The sequence below is a fragment of the Salmo trutta genome, chromosome 35 (genome assembly GCF_901001165.1).
Source record: "Salmo trutta chromosome 35, fSalTru1.1, whole genome shotgun sequence".
NCBI classification, from domain to species: Eukaryota; Metazoa; Chordata; class Actinopteri; order Salmoniformes; family Salmonidae; genus Salmo; species Salmo trutta.
Genome location: NC_042991.1, coordinates 18,469,697 through 18,489,077, shown reverse-complemented (window position 1 = coordinate 18,489,077; position 19,381 = coordinate 18,469,697). Strand labels below are relative to the sequence as shown.

The 19,381-nt window shown below is 42.8% G+C and overlaps 1 protein-coding gene across 1 annotated transcript in view; it reads left to right on the top strand.

Annotated features, from left to right (window-relative positions):
• The first annotated feature begins 9 nt into the window (after window positions 1–9).
• vash2 (vasohibin 2) overlaps window positions 10–19,381 on the top strand; it is a 31,638-nt gene continuing 12,266 nt past the window's right edge. Inside the window, exons 1-5 of the mRNA XM_029733662.1 lie at window positions 10–978; window positions 6,703–6,791; window positions 12,032–12,088; window positions 12,619–12,693; window positions 17,388–17,769. Of these exons, the coding sequence (XP_029589522.1) occupies window positions 664–978; window positions 6,703–6,791; window positions 12,032–12,088; window positions 12,619–12,693; window positions 17,388–17,769 (918 nt within the window). The 5' untranslated portion in view covers window positions 10–663. The remainder of the gene's footprint in view (window positions 979–6,702; window positions 6,792–12,031; window positions 12,089–12,618; window positions 12,694–17,387; window positions 17,770–19,381) is intronic.

The window sequence follows — 19,381 nt, the reverse complement described above, 5'->3', positions numbered from 1 at the left end:
GAAATCATTCAGAACACGGCTGGCTGCCGGGGTTACGATAGGCAGAATAACATAGTGAAATCATTCATCCCAAAATATGAACCATGTGATGGAGGATTAAATGACCAAAGAGGAGTTTTCATCATGAGGACGAAGCTTTCGAATAGACAGCCTACTCGATATTGGGGAAATATGTAGTAGACTACGAACAGAACGGAATGCATAGCAGAGGTCAGCTGTGGGAGTCAGTCGCCCCCGCAGTTTTCTGAGCAAAGGATGAAGTTACAGAGGAGGAAGCCAAACGGTGAATAGTCCACTACGGGCAACTAGCAAACTACATTGTTATGAATGGTCCACACACAATGCGGTATTTTAGTCGGCAATGCTTTGGGGTTTGATTTCTTGCTAGCCTATATCTTTCAGACTTTTTAATGGCTAAAGATTATGCATAGCTAAATATATGAAATGCATATTTTTTTCTGGTGCATTTCTACCTATAAAGCTTGACACGTGCCCCCCAAAATAATTTCGTTAATATGTGATTTCAGTATCCTTTATATGGATGTACAGGAGTGGATATTGGTACAGCAACATGTTTGTTATAGCAAACCTGGGTTATTGACAAAGGCTAAGCAAATCATCACGGGCTGCCATCTGCCAGGACCCCCACTTTTGAATTGAACAATGACTGGACCCAACGCCACTAGCACTAGTTCATCTGCCGCTAAAATGGGGAGGCACCGATCCAAAAGCACCAGTGGCAGTACGTACTGCATCTCGAGCCCGGGTGCTGAATCTGCCACCCTTAGCACCCCCAACAACGCTGGACGTTCATCGGGAGAGGAAGAGGAGAAAGATGGGGGGGTGCTATTTTACGTGAACAGAACTGGTTTTCCCATTGACGGTGTCACTTGGGAGAGGATGTGGACTCACGTGGCCAAAGTACACCCTGATGGACAAGACATTAGCAAGATAAGGAATGCTGCATACCTTCCTAAAGTAAGTATAGCCTTAAAGCCAGACAAATAAGCAGTTATATTGACATAAAATCCTGGGAAATGACCATGTTATAACCAACAGACATATGCTTCATATTGCAATTCAACAGACATAATTAGAAATTCGATCTATGCAAAGAATCCATCAACAACTGTTCACAGGACAATAGCAGGATGAGTTAAAGAGTTCCTCCTGAAAGTCTTCTCTTTCCTAATTATCCTGATGAGGAATGAAGAATGAATTTAAGGCATGCAGACTATTTCAGCCTGCCCCTGGCCTCCAATAGGACACTACATTGTCTCTGAGTAATTTCATCAGAGGCCAGATATAACTGGGACCGAAATGTCACCAAGCGGGGTCCAGTGTTGAGAACCTTTCTCTTGCTGTCATTGGTGGGAGTGGGACTGGGCTGAGAAAGGAGACTCTGGAGCATCACTAATTGGTACACTGGAAATTAGTACATGTGATGGCAAAGCCCAAGTTCATAGCACACTGTAGGCAATATAAATAGCAGAGCATATGACAATGCACACAGGAATCTTTGTATTTGCCCCAGACTGTGTCCTTTCTTGATGCTGCCTCTGTACTAGTTATTGGAATTATGAGCAGAGGCTGCTTTAGTGTTGTATAGTATCACCAAGGGACAGTGACACTTTCTTTTATGTTCAGGGTGTCTTATCAACTACCTTTTGGCAGTCCACAATAGCAGTCTTTAGCCGAGAAACCTGTAGGCCTGCTCAGTGCTGTGGGATGTCACTCATGTCATATCATACCGATGTCCATCACACTGCCTTAATTGGGGCGGCAGGTAGCCTAGTGGTTAGAATGTTGGGCCAGTAACTGAAAGGTTGCTGGATTGAATCTCCGAGCTGACAAGGTAAAAATCTGTTGTTCTGCCCCTGAACAAGGCAGTTAACCCACTGTCCCTCGGTAGGCTGTCATTGTAAATAGGAATGTGTTCTTAACTGATTTACCTGGTTAAATAAAATAAAATAAAACACTATCTGTAGACTACACCTAAGTGAATAGGAGATTGTAGTTGCATTGCTACGCCATACTACGCTGAACAAAAATATTAACGCAACAATTTCTAAGATTTTACTGAGTTACAATTCACATAAGGAATTTAGTCAATTCAAATAAACATATTAGGCCCTAATCTATGGATTTCACATGACTGGGAATACAGATATACATCTGTTGGTCACAGATACCTTAAAAAAAGGTTGGGGCGTGGATCAGAAAACCAGTCAGTATCTGGTGTGACCACCATTTGCTTCATGCAGCGCGACACATATCCTTCGCATAGAGTTGATCAAACTGTTGATTGTGGCCTGTGGAATGTTGTCCCTCTCCTCTTCAATGGCTGTGTGAAGTTACTGGATATTGGTGGGAACTGGAACATGCTGTCATACACGTCGATCCAGAGCGTCCCAAACATGCTCAATGGGTGGCATGTCTGGTGAGTATGCAGGCCATGGAAGAACTGGGACATTTTCAGTTTCCAGAAATTGTGTACAGATCCTTGCACCATGGGGCTGTGCATTATCATGCTGAAACACGAGGTACTGGCGGTAGATGAATGACACGACAATGGGCGTCTGGATCTTGTGCATTCAAATTGCCATCGATAAAATGCAATTGTGTTCGTTGGCTGTAGCTTATGCCTACCCATACCATAACCCCACCGCCCCCATGGGGCACTCTGTTCACAACGTTGACATCAGCAAACCATCTCACTCACACAACACCATTCATGTTGTCTGCCATCTGCCCGGAAAAAGTTGAAACCGTGATTCATCCGTGAAGAGCACACTTCTCCAGCGTGCCAGTGGCCACCAAAGGTGAGCATTTTCCCACTGAAGTCGGTTACGATGCCAAACTGCCAGTCAAGACCCTGGCGAGGACAATGAGCTGCCCTGAGACGGTTTCTGACCGTTTGTGCAGAAATTCTTCAGTTGTGCAAACCCACAGTTTCATCAGCTGTCCGGGTGGCTGGTCTCAGACCATCCCACAGGTGAAGAAGCCAGATGTGGAGGTCCTGGGCTGGCGTGGTTACACATGGTCTGCGGTTGTGAGGTTGGACGTACTGTCAAATGTATCTTCTATTTCATCTCATGAAACATGGGACCAACACGTTACATGTTGCGTTTATATTTTTGTTCAGTATATTAGTCTGTAACCCAAAACTGTTTTGAGAAACACAAATGGCCTGAAAAGTGTGAAAGGAGAGTGGAGTCATTAATATCCCAGAAGTAACAGTGACCACCAGTCTGTGATCTCCAGGTGCAGGTGTTGGGCTAGCTAACTCATTAAGGAGATTAGGCAGTTACAGCAAGGCAGCTCAGGGACAATCTCCAATCCAGGGCCAGCGTCTGGGTGACTGTGTGGAGGAATGAGCATTGCAGTGCTGTCTGTGGAGCTCACGCGTATTCATATAGAGCTATAGGCTACAGAGAGAAACCTGTGAAATCTCAAGCTGCATCTCCCTGCAGCACTGAATGCAAACTAACACACTCTGAGGAGTTGTGATCAAAGTGAGTCTCGTGATCCATTCATTGCATCCATTCATCTTGCGTTAAGAAAAGGGTTAGGATTTAAATGATTTTGTCATTCATTGTTTTGTAAATTTGGTTCCAGTGTCCCACCCAAATGGCACGTTGGTAAGACCTTAGCAGATTTTACTCTCCTGAAGTACTGTATTCCTCTGTTATTCTCTATTGATGTTGCCAGGAATGGTAACACCACTGCTTGAGCTTTGTGCCTGTCCTTTGCCCTGACTATTTGAAGGGGTTGGTTGTGAGCGAACTAATCCACCATCTGGGATTTGAGTCTAGGATAATCTTTATCGCCTAATTGTTTCCATAAAGCTTTGTACAGGAAACTAAACAGGCTTTCAGACCAAAGCCTTCCTTTCTGTTTCAAATGTACATTATACGCACCTCACCCTTACCAAAAAACGGGCTTCTGGAAAACAGTTGTGGCAAATCTTTGGCCAATTTGATGCAAATTTGCAGAAAGCTCTTATTTAGTTTTATAGCAAAACTTTGTGGCAACTTGTGAATTTCTGGCAAACGAATCTGGGAAACTTGTGGTGAACATTCTACTGTGTGCTGCAAATTTGTTGCAAAATTAGATCAGGTTTTTTGTTACTTTGTGTATTAACAACATTGAAATGAATTTTCTACAAACACCAAATCACATTGAATCACGACAGAATTTGGTTAGAACTGAACTGATCTCCAAATGGGGGGCTACTGTATGAAGAATCATTTTTATAAAATTTTTATTGAACCTTTATTTAACTAGGCAAGTCAGTTAAAGAACAAATTCTTATTTACAATGACGGCCTACCAAAAGGCAGAAGGCCTCCCGCTGGGACCGGGGCTGGGATTAAAAATAAATTAAATAAAAATATAGGGAAAAACACACATCATGACAAGAGAGACAACACAACATTACATAAAGAGATGCATTTGTTTTTGTTGCATTCCTAAGGGAGAAGGTTCAAGCTAATGTTTTCTGGTAACTGTAAATAAGTAGTTACACAGGCTCTGCTTACATGCACACCACATGAAAACCGCAAGCTATCATGCTCTAAAGATAGTCTCTGACCAATGCCCAACTGTCTTCTGGAGAGAGACAAATGACCAGGGTGTTTGGTGCTGCAGTCACATCTTGGCTGTCTCTCTCAAGTTTCACTGATGTGCCCTGGGGATGTAAAGTTAGATTAGATCCACCACACGGGGGCAGGTCACCCTTTTCACCCACAGAAGACCTCTCTAAAGCTGGGGAAAAGATTCAGAAGGGCTGAGGGACAGCTGGACGGAAAGGGAGAAAGTCCCTCTTTGCACTATCTTTTAATTCCTGCAAGTCCACCTGTGAGGAGCATACAGTACGGCTACAGACTGACCATGAATTGTCAGCCTCAACCTTGCTCAGTGAGTTCGCCAGGTGTTATTACTATCCAACTTACTGCAGTGCTGAGGCTGAAATTCAATCTACTTTCAAAGCTTGTGCCACTGCCACAAGCTCTCCATATCCCTCTGCGTAATTGTGCCCCTTTTATAAAAACCTCTTTCACACCTTATAATGAGGAATAAAGATGTGAATCACACACTCGTTCATTCAGCTCCAGTAGTTCTCTAGGCTCCGCAAGGCGCCCTCTTCTCCAGAGGGAAGGAGAGAAAGAGGAGAAGGATGACAGCTAATTACACAGGGTGATTTGGGACTGTGGGTTGCACTCAACTAAACACTCTAAACAGTAACACCGTGTCTAAATAACAAAATCAATGTTTTCATCAAATGTACATTGTTCTATTAATTATCAATGAAGTGTTATTACATTTCTATAAGTGGTGTGGTAGGCTACACTTTGAGAAAATGGCTGATCCCAAGACACTACGAGGTCCCTTCCTCAGTTAGCACTCATCCTCTCATCCCTCTCTATGCTGTGGAGAGAGAGAGAGATAAAGAGAGGGAAAGGAATCACCCCATATTCCTTCCCTGACCCAGCAGAATTCTGTTCTATTCCAGGCTCTCAGAAATTGAGATAGGGTTGGCGGGCGATTGTTTGAGGGATTATTGAGAAATAAGACCCAATGCCACTGACTGCTGAATATTCCATACATTTTTCTGCTTTTCATTTCACTTGCACAGCTTGAATGTGATGCTTTTAAAATTGGCCTGTGAGCGGCAGGTAGCCTAGTGGTTAAGTGCATTGGGCAAGTAACTGAAAGGTCGCTGGTTCACATCCCAAGCTGACTAGGTGGAAAATCTGTCAATGTGCTCTTGAGCAAGGCACTCAACCCTAATTGCTCCTGTAAGTCTCTCTGCATAAGGGTGTCTACTAAGAGAGTTTAGCCCTATCCTTTGGGTGTTAGAGTGCTGATGAAGGAAAAATCTTATTTTCATCTCACCTTGATTGGTTTGTGGTTTCTCTTTTCCTCTCCACCCCCCACAAAAAATATACACATTTGATATATCTCACTCTCTCTTTGCTTGTCAGCCCTTTGATCCAGTGGCTGTATTGACTCAGATACCACAGAAACCTGATTGATAGGATCAGTGTGTATGTGTGTGTGCCATTGAGTCATTAGAGAAATAGACCAAAAAATGACTACCTAGAAAGCCTAATACCCTGGAAAGGAAATGTATTGACTCCTGACTGAGGGCATGGTACTCTCTCATTAGTTTGATCTATCACCTCAGGCTTTGCAAATATAACGTAGTAGAGTTGTGTGACTGAGCCAGAGGACTAAACTGTTTGTCTTGAGCATGAGACCAGACTCTTTAGATAAGCTAATTGTAGCTCTGTTAAGAGAAACAACCCAGACGAAATTACATGGCTTTATGTCTATTGCGCCCCCTGGTCTCCTTCCTGTACACACACACACACACACACACACACACACACACACACACACACACACACACACACACACACACACACACACACACACACACACACACACACACACACACACACACACACATACATACAGTACATGTGTTTTTCTGGTTCTGACTGAGTCAATGAATGTACAATAAAAAGGAAGCCAAACATTTTATGAGCCAAATTCCAGGACATGTCAGAGGAAGCACAGTATTAATCATAGTCATTGCAGCTGTTTTACAGTTTCTCTAAGACCTTCAATATTGCCACATGTTTATGTATCCACCACCAAGATAAACTCTTAACGGTCTTTCTTTGTCAACCTACAGCACCCTGTGCCATCGGTCCCCAACTTCAAGCCCACCATGTCTGTCCCTGATTGGCTGCTGGCCATCCAGAACTACATGAAGACACTGCAGTATCCTTTCCCTGCCGAGCCCGCAACCTGCCACCAACCCTCCCTTCCACCCCTCTCTCATCCCCTGTTCACAAAACACACTGAGAAGAGCAGCCTGGCCTCAGAGTCATATGAAACATACTGTACGTAGTTCTGAGCACCTCCAAGACGTATGACACCTACTAATGGTCTAGTTACTTTAGACAGAAACAAAAGTAGGGAGGCTAGTCGGGGAAGATGGGTGGGTATAATCCGTGACCATCTAGCAAGCCAAAGGTTGGGGACAACTGTAGCATTTTAGCTAAGCCTTCCCCTAACCCTTATTCTAAACTTAACCCAATTCACCTAACCTGCTGCGTAAATTCACCTAACCTGCTGCGTAAATTCACCTAACCTTTGTCATTTTAGTTCTCATAACCTTTGTCGTTAGTTCGCCTAAGCACCAACATAAATTCTCTCTGTAATTCTCCTCTGTTGTTATGATGCAACAAGCAACCTGGTCTCAGACAAAGATGTATAATGCTATACGCCCTCCAGGATGTAAGTTAAACCATCCAATTTGTATGCTATTGTATGACCGGATAAGGTGTATGAAACTATACATTCTCTAATTTGTATGATATTGTATGACCGTAATACATTCATCATTTAACATTACGTAACATATCATACTAATTGGAGCGTCACAGATTTACATACAGAATAATACGAATTGTCCTGAGACCACGTTGAGAAGAGAGAAGCCACAGTACCTGTTAGCACACATTGTCCTATAGTTCATTACAGATTCATGCGCACCGCTGCTCTTTTCACACTGTTTTAATTCACTCTGGAGCCCTGGGGGGGGTTGTACTGTATGCATGCAGTGTGTTAGCTAGCTAACACTTTCAAGGTTTTCAGGTGGGCCTAATTTGTTGTGATTATAGCCAGGGGAGTGCAGTTGCACCAACTGCCATAACAACAGGTGCTCCCTGGGTCTGTAAACAATGTCACAGTACCTTTAATGCCCATAGTAAATATGATCCATGATGCACCACAAAAAAACATCTGCTGCCTCTCTTAAAATGTTTTTTAAAACCAACTTGTCAACTCAAATGTAACTGTCAACTCTGTTAACTAGAGTAGACACATTCAGGTGGAGCTTGGACATAGTCTTCAAATTCATTTCAGTTAAGCTTGACACACATCAGTGAGGAAATACATAAGGTCTTCAAGGTACGGTTACATTTCTCTCAAACATTGATAGCCTACATTACATGAACCTGATCTCAGAAACGTCCACCATTCCCCTCTCATCCACACTTATATAATCTTCCAGACCCCTATAAATGCCCCTTAGGGAGCAGTCGAAATGTGCACAATTGTTACCCGGAGGAAAATGGGGGAAGGTCATGCTTTTTCAATTTCAGTCCAAGGGAGGGTTATGTAATTTGTATTTGATTAAATGTCATATTGCTCAGGGTTTGAGAATGAGTTGCTTATTGTAGTATCTCGATGTGTACCCGATGATGCCCCTCATCCCTGATTCTCTGCTGGGCGCGCAATATCAAGTGCATCTAGTGTGGTCTCAATAAAATGATCCATAGCCTATACTATAGACCTAGGCTGTATGAAGAGCATGCTCGGAGAAGCACAAGGCAAAGTCATATTTGAAGAAAATATACTTCCTTCCTGAGTTTTGCGCTGCTGGAATTGTGTATATAAAACCAGGCTGCACTGCATTACACATTGCAATAGATAGAATATCCTAATCAGAAGCCCTGGCCTGCCCTGCTCTTGCTGAGGTAAACCCTTTTGTGCTGCCTAACCAGTGACTGTGCTGTGTACGGTGGCACTTTATGAGGCGAGTCAAAGGCGTCTTCAGATGATATATATATATATATATATATATACAGTTGAAGTCGGAAGTTTACATACACTTAGGTTGGAGTCATTAAACTCGTTTTTCAACCACTCCACAAATTTCTGGTTAACAAACTATAGTTTTGGCAAGTCGGTAAGGACATCTACTTTGTGCATGACACAAGTAATTTTTCCAACAATTGTTTACAGACAGATTATTTCACTTATAATTCACTGTATCACAATTCCTTTGGGTCATAAGTTTACATACACTAAGTTGACTGTGCCTTTAAACAGCTTGGAAAATTCCAGAAAATTATGTCATGGCTTTAGAAGCTTCTGATAGGCAAATTGACATCATCTGAGTTAATTGGAGCTGTTCCTGTGGATGTATTTCAAGGCCTACCTTCAAACTCAGTGCCTCTGCTTGACATCATGGGAAAATCAATAGAAATCAGCCAAGACCTCAGAAAAAAATTGTAGACCTCCACAAGTCTGGTTCATCCTTGGCAGCAATTTCCAAACGGCTGAAGGTATCACGTTCATCTGTACAAACAATAGTACGCAAGTATAAACACCATGGGACCACACAGCCGCCATACCACTCAGGAAGGAGACGCGTTCTGTCTCCGAGAGATGAACGTACTTTGGTGCGAAAAGTGCAAATCAATCCCAGAACAACAGCAAAGGACCTTGTGAAGAAGCTGGAGAAACAGGTACAAAAGTATCTATATCCACAGTAAAACAAGTCCTATATCGACCTAACCTGAAAGGCCGCTCAGCAAGGAAGAAGCCACTGCTCCAAAACCGCCATAAAAAAGCCAGACTATGGTTTGCAACTGCACATGGGGACAAAGATCATACTTTTTGGAGAAATGTCCTCTGGTTGGATGAAATAAAAATAGAACTGTTTGGCAATAATGACCATCATTATGTTTGGAGGAAAAAAGGGGAGGCTTGCAAGCCGAAGAACACCATCCCAACCATGAAGCACGGTGGTGGCAGCATCATGTTTTGGGGGTGCTTTGCTGCAGGAGGGACTGGTGCACTTCACAAAATAGATGGCATCATGAGGGAGGAAAATGATGTGGATAAATTGAAGCAACATCTCAAGACATCAGTCAGGAAGTTAAAGCTTGGTCGCAAATGGGTCTTCCAAATGGACAATGACCCCAAGCATACTTCCAAAGTTGTGTCAAAATAGCTTAAGGACAACAAGGTCAAGGTATTGGAGTGGCCATCACAAAGCCCTGACCTCAATCTTATAGAACATTTGTGGGCAGATCTGAAAAAGCATGTGCGAGCAAGGAGGCCTACAAACCTGACTCAGTTACACCAGCTCTGTCAGGAGGAATGGGCCAAAATTCACCCAACTTATTGTGGGAAGCTTGTGGAAGGCTACCCGAAACGTTTGGCCCAAGTTAAACAATTTAAAGGCAATGCTTCCAAATACTAATTGAGTGTATGTAAACTTCTGACCCACTGGGAATGTGATGAAAGAATTAAAAGCTGAAATAAATCATTCTCTCTACTATTATTCTGACATTTCACAACCTTAAAATAAGTGGTGATCCTAACTGACCTAAGACAGGGAATCTTTACTAGGATTAAATGTCAGAAATTGTGTGAAACTGAGTTTAAATGTATTTGGCTAAGGTGTATGTAAACTTCCGACTTCAACAGTATGTTTTTTTAAATGCAGTATCTGTGCGCGCGGACTAGGCCTCCTGATTTCCTGTTCAGTTTGAGAAGGAGAGCGCGAAGATGAGAAGGAGGACCAGAGGTAAGCTTGCTGCTGCTATAATTGATTTTAATAAGAACAATATGTTTAGTTCCTCATAATGAAGCTATTTAGCAGAGTTATTGAACTCACAATAAGCCATATTCAAGTAATTCATTTAAACAGTCTTCATTTTATTTTGACTTTAGGCTACTAACAACAAAAGGGCTTTGTGTTGGAGTTTGTGTCTTCCTATTCAATAAATAAGAGGTAGGGCTAAATGCATATGCCGACCCCTTGTTAGCTTAAGATTTAGTAAAACATTTAATGGACCTGATTTATATAAAGCAATCTATAACGATGCTTTAGTCCGCAATGCTAGAAACAAGCTGTAAAATGCCAGGGAAAGATGTGACATTGATTCATATGGGATATCTTTGGTTTGTCTCTATGACATCCAGAGGCTGCACTAATACCTTCCATAGCCGAGGAGACAAAAAATGTACTGCTTGGGAAGTAATGTGTGATTCTGTCACTATCAATTGACGTTTGACATTTCAACTGGCTATTAAACACCATTCTAAATCAGTCAGGAACAAGCCAGGTAGCCTAAATGAATTAATGAATTATTTAGGCTATATTATTATTATTTCAATGCTATAGCCTCCCATTTAAGAAATCAACAGGCTGGCAGGAGTGCTCAACATTTTAACAACACATCAACAACAGCACTTCAACAACATGCCTATACATTTTTCATTTAGGCTGTAGAAAATGAAATGTATATACATTACTTAGAATTAAATCATAATGAAATGAAAAATGCCTTATTAGTCTATACAGTCATTCTACAGTGCGTTTGAATTCACTTTTAGAAACCTGAGTTTGGCCAGTCTGGTTTGAGGATCATGCGGTGAGCTATGCATGCCTAGTTTGTTCATTTCACCCAGCAGATGCTCCTATATTCCCAAATCCCAAATCAATCACAGACAACACAAATCGATTTTGTAACAACAATATCATTGAATAAAATGGAATAAATTAGAAAATGATAGTTTCCCCAACTGAAAAAAGTGCATACAGACTTACAGGCTTAGCTGATGATATGCCTGTGTTAAACAACAAATTACTTTTTCTCTAGTTCATTGCTGATCAGATACTTCAGTTGTAACTGGTTCTGTTCCACTTCATTTTTACAGTTGATAGACAACTTTAGCACTGTTCCAGACTTAGAATCTCCTTTTTTTTTAAACAAAAGCCTGCTGCAGCATCCGCTCGTTCGTTATCGTGCTCTGCTGTGGTATTAAAAAAGATTCTGCTGTTCTCCAGTCAAGTTTTCTCAGACTGCAAATAAGATAAAATATTCATGCAGTGCTTTTACCCCTACCCTTGTCCACGGTGGTCTGCGAATCCACAACCTTCTGGCTACTTTGTAATGCTTACAAAACGAAGAACTGCATATCTAAGGCTCTGGCTGTCTAAGGAGTGAGGGTAAATGGTAGGCATGTTCTCTACTATCCACTTGATGTTTTAATATTATTTTGGGTTTAATGGAGGGTCACCTGTTTTTTTTAAATGCATTCAGGGAGGGTTGGGTAAAAATATAATTCACTGAAGGGAGGGCCATCCATTTTAATTTCAGAGGTTCTCCAGGTATCCCTCATTATAAATAACGTACATTCCCTTAACTGTCTGTTAGATACAATCACACAGGAACTCAGTTCTTTGAGATAAGGAAAACTAGACCATTGTGTGGGTAAGTGAGGCTGTGAGGCCATTTCTGTGTTTTTTTTCCATTGGCTTGTCTTTGTGTGTCTTTACTGTCTGCTGCCGTTACTTTACAGAGCCAGGAGAGAGGTCCCACTACTCTGGGAATCCACGTGTGTCTGTATTTATTTTATTTTTATTTAACCTTTATTTAACTAGGCAAGTCAGTTAAGAGCAAATTCTTACTTACAGTGACGGCCTACCCCCTTGTAGAAGAATATAGGCCAGTTCAGATGTTGTAAATAGCCGTCCTCTGTCTGTGTTCTTCACCCTGAGTACACATGCTAGGTGCATGTACTGCAAAAACAGCCAGAACATTTTATAGAAAATAAGTAAACGGGGTCATTGTATTTAGAAGATGGTGCTTTCATTTAATGTGCTTGGCTTGTACTTGACACAATTTGTTTGTTGTAATCCTGTTTGATGAGATTATACCATTGTCATTTTCTGTATAAAGCACCTAAGAGGAATTGGTATGAAACAATAATATTCACTACAATCGTCTCTGTTCCCTTTTAGGTTGATGGAGACCGCGAGAGAAATGATCAGGGAATCTCTTCCAATCAAATGCCTTGAAGCTGTCATCCTTGGAATGTATCCTTTCATCGTCTGTAGGCACAGTCAGAGATACACATTAACCAGTGGGAGTTGGAGCTGATCTGTTTCAGGTCAGGATGTGCCCGATGAAACTCTTGAAATCAATGTGATATGTAGTCTAATGTTCCCCCTTAGGCTCAATAAGGCTCACAGATTTCCCTGTTGCTAGGAAACAAGAGTCTAAAAGTTCAAAGCGTAACTTCCCTCCTCGCATATAGTCAGACAGGCAGAGCAAAGTTTCTGCAGTGTCTCACACATTGCCATTTAGAGCCGCTTGGCTGCTGGGCCTTTTCACAAACGGTTACTGTCAAGCTTAGGGGCACACAGGTTTATCCTCGGTCAAGGTTGCAGGCAGCCTGGACATTCACGCCGCAGGCTCGTCTCACTCATGAAGAAAGACCGGCTTTTCTCTAGGTTTATGTCATAGGCTTAAAGCTGTAATCCTTAATGGTGAAACTGCCACGTCCGTTTGCAAAGTTACTGCAAACAACGAACGCAGTTTTGTCCCTTGTACATCATAGCACCCGTGACAGAACAGCAGCGTATGTAATGCAATTTGTTTTGACACTCCACCAGCGCTCCTCACCTCTGCTTCGTCAACAAAACAAAAACAAAAACGGCCATGGGACGGACAGTGGCGCTGTTTCCCCCCACTGCGGATTCCATCTTTAAGTCCCAGTCTGTCATGTGGGACCAAACCTGTTAACCCTCATTGGCAAAGATGATTAGCTCAATGATGCTTTAACTTGCAACTGACAGTGTCTCATCTCCTAGATCGGAGCCAGCCAAGCTGTATGCCAAGATACAAAACCAGTTGATATGTTCAGATTGTCAATGACTCACTCCGTTCATGCATCATTAACAGGTAGATAAAGAGATCCTCAACTGTACAGCATGGCTCGTAGCTCTGTTCTGTTAATGGTTGAGGAAATGGAGTGTAGTATACTCATGTTATCTCATGATACAACCTCTGTTGATACAACCTGTACCACAGCCTTTTCTTTGTGTTGAGCTTAAACCACCAGTAGCATGCTGGATTATTAGGACCCACCAAGGCAGATTCCTCTACTCCCGACAAGAGGTTCTGAGTATCGCAGAGAGAAGAAACGGAGTTTCTGATTTAAAAACAAAATACGATCATCTAACTCTGTTTCATCAGGTCTTGGACATGTTTTCTTCAACCTTTTGATCAACCAGCACCATTAACCAGAGCCTGGATTTAGAAGACATGAAATCATGTGATTTAGTAAATGGAAAGGGGAGAAATGCCAAGTTCCCTTTAATTCAACTCTGGATGCTCTTATCATTGTCACATGTTTTATACCTATTCTTTAGGCCAGGGTTTCCCAAACTGGTTCCTGGGGCCCCGCCTGGGTGCACATTTTGGTTGTTGTCCTAACACTACACAGCTGATTCAAATAATCAACGCTTGATTATGTGTAGTACTAAAGCAACAACCAAAAAAACGTGCACCAAGGGGGGGCCCCAGGACCCAGTTTGGGAAACCCTGCTTTAAGCTGTAAGGAGGCTTGACGGAACATCAAAGAATTAGGGCAAGTGAGGGGATATAATTTTAATACTTTAAAAGTACTGTGAAAGTACTGGAGGGGTTAATGGCCGTCTTTTCCCAGCAGAATGTTTTGATGTTTGTTGCCAGTTGGAAAGTGAACGTTTTTGACAGTTGGTTTAAAAAAAACAAAAAACATTTTAATACGGACTGCAGATGGTTTTACTATCGTAAAGCGCTGACCCTCTTCTGGATCCCATAGTGGTGCATCATGGATCATATTTACTGTGGGCCATCTCCCACACAGAGCATCATGGCGACAGAGAAAGCGGTTGTCTTAATCTTCCAAACACTGACAGTGTTTGTCGTTTAACTGGAGATATGCTGTTCGGTTGGAGAAGGGCTCGATGGGCAGTTAACAGGCATGTAATTCATATTTGCAACGTCTCCCTGGAGTTCACCCAGCTCAGTGCTCAGGTGTCAAAGCAGCAGAGAGCTGCTAGAGCTAGTAAACACAGGCCTTATAAAGTCATACGTCTCTTAGCTTGGTTTCCATGGTAACAGTAATCCTCCCCAGGTGACGGAAAGAGTGCTTGCCTGGTGGCAGATAAGAGGACTGGAAGTATGCTACTATTGGGGTGGATCACATGCCTTGCATCATGGGTAATGGGATATTTTTGTAGTTAATAGCCCATTAATTATAGAGAAGCAGTGTGTGTGTGTGTGTGTGTGTGTGTGTGTGTGTGTGTGTGTGTGTGGACACCCAGCTGCCACAGGGAGGACTGAGAGTCTTTATTTTTTTTTCGGAGTGGCTGCGGTTCTGGATTTTCTGGGACCTGCAGAGATTTCTGCATTCCGAGTCCTTTCAGCTCCTGCTCAGTGCTCACTCATGCCGTGACTCCTCTGCCGCTTGTTCTAACAATTTTTGATATTTTTCTGTTGTAACAGTAATCAATGCAAACATAAGCACGACATAGTCTAGCAAGTTCATGTTATTTTTCCGGAGAGGAGTTAGCCTACATGCAGCTACAGTATTTAGGCAAGCTATATGTACACAGCATATCAACAAGCAAGACACAGACAGGCGGTAAATAGTTTTGAGAAAGAAGTTTCCAGGGGGGTGGCGCGGGGTTGAAAACTCCTCATTCGTAGCCTCTGGCTTCTTTTTTTCTTCTCTAACTGTCACCTCAATGAATAATCACACCAACGTTCTGCAACAGACGCCACGCTGCGCTCGCTACTCTGTGAAAAAACAAGGTGTCGGAACAATGTCTTCTTTCTGAGGGAGATTATTTCTGCTGCCTGGCTGTATTCTCCCAGTGCGGGTTGTTTCTCATGAGAAAACACACTGTGCTGATGTGTGACTCATCAACATGTTCATGTCAACCATAACCTCTACTCATGGTGCTTACTGTCCTGTGGGGATATTAAATAATACCTGCCACCCCACTCTCGAACCTCAAGAGTTATCTTCTTCAAATGGGATATGTCCATTTGATTTACTTGAGGCTTTCTCTGTGAATATTGCTATCCAAGAATCTTGCTTGTGAAACACGACTCATGAACGTACAGGAACGCTACAGAGACGCCTTTTAATTATGGATGTTGTGTTCATTGTCATTGCGGCAGGAAATAGAGAATCCCCAAAGCAGCCATCAAACTGGTGGTGAAGCTCTGTCGGCTGGCCTCTATGATTATTTAATGAGAGGACTGTGGCTGTGCTGTGGCTGGTGGGGTGTTGAGATGACGGACAGGCGCTCGAGCCATTGAGAGGGCTCGGTGTGTGAGAGCTTGAAACAGATGGTTGCTGGTAGCTGAGGAGAGACAGAGCCAAACCACAAAGCAGTCAGTGTGTCCTGAAATGTGCTCCATCTCTCAGATCCATTGTGTTCTCTCACCCAGAGTAGCAGCTTGTGATGTTACTGCACAACACTGCAGAGTGAGGGTGCAGCTTAAACAGCCTGCTTACTGAAAACATGAGGCATCAATAAAAAGGATGGTGATACGGATGAATAGATCATAGATGCATGATAGATGTATGGACAACAGTGGTATTAACATCAGAGTGCTGCTCAGACTAGAAGGTCTAGAATTCTTGGGTTAAGGGTTCACACTCCAGTATCCGTAATTGACCCAGTCAGTCGGGTTGAATTCACCTGTCGCTCGTTACTGGTCCTTAGGTCATTGACACGCACAGTGGAGTTTCCTGTTAGTGTGTGTGTCACTATATAGTGCCTCTACTGGTCCCAGATAACCCAGTTCCACCATCCTCCAAGTCCCCCTCCGCCTCCTTCTTCCCTGGGCAGGACAGATTAGTCCAGTCTGCCTCATCGTGTGTCATCCAGTCACGCTGCAATGGGTCCACAGGCCAGTTACATAAAAGTTGGAGTATATGTCCCAGGGAGAATGAGGCTAGCCTGGTGTGTTGTGTGAGAGTCCACGTTAGGACACCGCAGCAATTTATTCCTGGGACTTTTAGGAAAAGCAGTCTTTGAGCTTGATTTTGAGTCTGGTTGCTTTCAAATGATAGGTCCTCACTTTTATTGGAAATGGGCCTTAGTCTTTTTGTGATGGTATCCTGTCCTATGATGCGCTGATTTGGAATGAATTCATGTTAAGAATGTGAATGTCTTGTGAAAGACGTATTGTTTCTGCAGAGATGTTCTACAGTCTGTTTGCTGTACTGGGTCTGTTATAATGAAAATGCCTCCTCTCAGCTTTGAGCCCTCTCATTGACTCCCTCCATTAGCTGATTGATTTAGAGATAGTGTGGGTGTATTTGCGTTCAAAGCTAATGCCAGTTAGCTAATGAGTTTATGGAAATATAATGAATTTCTGAGAGAGGCTTAAAACTGGCCTGCATACGCCCTTCTCTCTCTCTCTGATGCTGCTTGTCAACAGCAGTAAACCTCAAGTAATCACGATTCAGGAGATAATTAGAAAGTATTAAATCTCTGAAAACTTTTAAGTTATTGTTGATGATGCTAATGATGCTAACGCCATTGACCATGGGGCTTAAGCTCTGTCCTTCTCGCTCCCTCTTTCGCATTTCTCTCTCCATCACGCTCTCTCCGTCTCTCTCTCTGTCTAAATAATAACCATTTAGTAGACTGTGTTAAAATCCATGAAACTGTATTTTTTTGCTAATGATGTCAGTTAACATCCTTGACCCAGGCTGCGTCAGCTACCTGACCAATGGGCTGACCTCGGTGGAGCGTTTTCCCATCAGCTTCAAGACCCAGTTCTCAGGGAACCACTTCCACCACGTGGTGCTGGGCGTCTACTGCAACGGACGCTATGGCACGCTGGGCATGAGCCGCCGCCAAGACCTCATGGACAAGGCCCTGACCTTCCGCACGCTCAGCGAACTGGTGTTGGAGTTCGAGGACTCGTACCGTCGCTACCAGCACACCCTGAAGAAGGTGAAGATCGGCCTGTACGTGCCCCACGACCCGCACGTCTTCCAGCCCATCGAGTGGAAGTACCTGGTGCTCAACGCCGCCCGTCTGGGGAGAGAGGACATGAGGAAGGAGCTGGAGAAGCATGGTCGAGACATGAGGATGAAGGTGACATGTTGTTGTCCTACTTCTCACGAGAGGTCACATATCAAACTTGATTACTTGACGCCTCACTGCCATCCCTTCATGCATTTCCTGGGTTTAGTATCTACAATACTGTAACTCCCAAGTCTTTGAAAAATACTATGACGTTTAGGGTACAATATACAGTTGAAGTCGAAAGTTTACTTACACTTTAGCCAAATACATTTAAACTCAGTTTTTCACAATTCCTGACATTTAACCCTATCTTAGGTCAGTTAGGATCACCACTTTATTTTAAGAATGTGAAATGTCAAAATAATAGTGGAGAATAATTTATTTCAGCTTTTATTTCCTTCATCACATTCCCAGTGGGTCAGAAGTTCAATACACTCAATTCGTATTTGGTAGCATTGCCTTTAAATTGTTTAACTTGGGTCAAACGTTTCAGGTAGCCTTCCACAAGCTTCCCACAATAAGTTGGGTGAATTATGGCCCATTCCTCCTGACAGAGCTGGTGTAACTGAGTCAGGTTTGTAGGCCTCCTTGCTCACACACGCTTTTTCAGTTCTGCCCACAAATTTTCTGTAAGATTGAGGTCAGAGCTTTGTGATGGCCACTCCAATACCTTGACTTTGTTGTTCTTAAGCCATTTTGCCCCAACTTTGGAAGTATGCTTGGGGTCATGTCCATTTGGAAGACCCATTTGCGACCAAATTCCTGACTGATGTCTTGAGATGTTGCTTCAATTTATCCACATCATTTCCTCCCTCATGATGCCATCTATTTTATGAAGTGCACGAGTCCCTCCTGCAGCAAAGCACCCCCACAACATGATACTGCCACCCCCGTGCTTCACTGTTAGGATGGTGTTCTTCGGCTTGCAAGCCTCCCACTTTTTCCTCCAAACATAACGATGGAACCGTAGTCTGGCTTTTTTATTGCGGTTTTGGAGCATTGGCTTCTTCCTTGCTGAGTGGCCTTTCAGGTTGTCGATATAGGACTCGTTTTACTGTGGATATAGATACTTTTGTACCTGTTTTTGCTGCCAAGGATGAACCAGACTTGTGGAGGTCTACCATTTTTTGTCTGAGGTCTTGGCTGATTTCTTTTGATTTTCCCATGATGTCAAGCAAAGAGGCTCTGAGTTTGAAGGTAGGCCTTGAAATACATTCACAGGTACACCTCCAATTGACTCAAATGATGTCAATTAGCCTATCAGAAGCTTCTAAAGCCATGACACCATTTTCTGGAATTTTCAAAGATGTTTAAAGGCACTGTCAACTTAGTGTATGTAAACTTCTGACCCATTGGAATTGTGATACAGTGAAATAATCTGTCTGTCAACGATTGTTGGAAAAGTTACTTGTGTCATGCACAAAGTAGATGTCCTAACTGACTTGCCAAAACTATAGTTTGTTAACAAGAAATTTGTGGAGTGGTTGAAAAACGAGTTTTAATGACTCCAACCTAAGTGTATGTAAACTTCCGACTTCAACTGTACATTTTGAAGTCTGTTGGGATGAAAAAGTTCACCACAATACATTAACTCTCTAGTCTACTGTCCCTGGGTCATCCCTGAGGGAACGTTCAACTCGTTAGTGTTGCTTTGGCTTGACATCCGTCTGGAACGGCGTCA